This window comes from Trichinella spiralis, assembly GCF_000181795.1.
Source record: "Trichinella spiralis strain ISS 195 chromosome Unknown Scfld6822, whole genome shotgun sequence".
NCBI lineage: Eukaryota > Metazoa > Nematoda > Enoplea > Trichinellida > Trichinellidae > Trichinella > Trichinella spiralis.
Window position 1 is genome coordinate 1 of NW_003533761.1, and position 1300 is coordinate 1300.

The 1300-nt window shown below is 45.2% G+C and overlaps 1 protein-coding gene across 1 annotated transcript; it reads right to left on the reverse strand.

Annotated features, from left to right (window-relative positions):
* Positions 1–68: 68 nt before the first annotated feature.
* Positions 69–879, reverse strand: Tsp_14603 (hypothetical protein). Its single transcript, XM_003365944.1, has 2 exons — positions 610–879; positions 69–227 (listed from the first exon to the last, which is right to left on the reverse strand). The coding sequence occupies exons 1-2, from the start codon at positions 877–879 to the stop codon at positions 69–71; spliced, it is 429 nt and encodes a 142-aa protein (XP_003365992.1).
* Between the last annotated feature and the right edge of the window lie 421 nt (positions 880–1300).

Here is a 1300-nt window from a genome sequence, read left to right on the forward strand (position 1 = left end):
TATGCAAATTTAAGGTGGTTCATCAGAATGTACAGTAATATTAAGTGTAATTTATGACAGCAATTTCGTTATTCCTGCGACAACGAGAACAGAGCCGCCAAACGTTGATAAATTTTAGCCATAAGGCAGCTACGCATCAGGTTAGAAGAGCTTCGTCTTTGACGGCGGATCGTGTGCGAACCGACGAGGGTGGATCGATCGTCCACATAGCTGGGTCGAAATCTCAACTGAAAGTTGGAGCGTCAGGCAGGGGGGATTCGAGGCTGAGAAGCCGGAGGTCCAAGTAATAGGACTGTAGTGGAGTACAAGGGAGCAGGACAGCCGGGCCAGTGGGTGTCCACCGCAACCAAAGCTTTTCAACATACACCTGCAAAACACAATAAGTAAATAGAGAAACTGAGCAACCTACCCTTGTACCTTTTAAACCTAAGCCAGCAACTGTGTGCCAATTATAGGTATACGACCTACCTGCACAAAAATTTCCAGCGATTTTCTTCAACGACTCGCCGTTGCCGACCCTATTACACTTTTTGCTATAAACTTTAAAACCATTCTGCTTCTGGCAGTAGATATTATCAATTCCAATATTATAAATTTTAGCTGTGAAACTGATGAAGCGTGAGCGGCGTGCCCGCATGTCCACCAAGTGAAACAGTACCGAGTCACTGCGTATAGAACTCTGTTCATAAAACCCTCACAAAGTATGGTCAGGGTGATCATTTTCTTCATGAACAACATGCCAATCAGTCGCATAACGCAGATGGTGTGACGTTTTGTGGAAGCGCTTTGTTCTTCAAATTCTCTTTCCAACTCGGCTCGCATGTTCGGATCTTCAACATTTTGCAATACTGCATCTTTTTCCCGCAATTCATGGTACATTCTACGGATGGCAGCGAACTGCGATTGGCATAGATTTAACAGTTCGGTGCGGGTACTTTTGGTACGCGTACAGCCCGCGCAACGATGGCATGCACAAACCACAGCATCCCTCTAAGGGCCCTAACGAAGTCAGTGGACGTCTCCATGGAAAGCAGCGCTTGATCAGCATCAAGAGTGCGGTTTTACTTTTCGGTCAATTGCTTGATGCTATGGAATTTAGAAATCTTTAGCTGGAATGTCAGACGTGGCAGCACGTACGTCCAGTACGCGTCCATTTTCTACCACGGAGCATAATTTCCGCTTCTGAACAGTCTGTTGGATCTTCATTTGCTGACTTCGCTGCAACGCATCCACATGTGCATATCCGTAGAGTGACAACAATGAAAATAAAATAACACGTGTTGGTAAAAATAATAGCTTA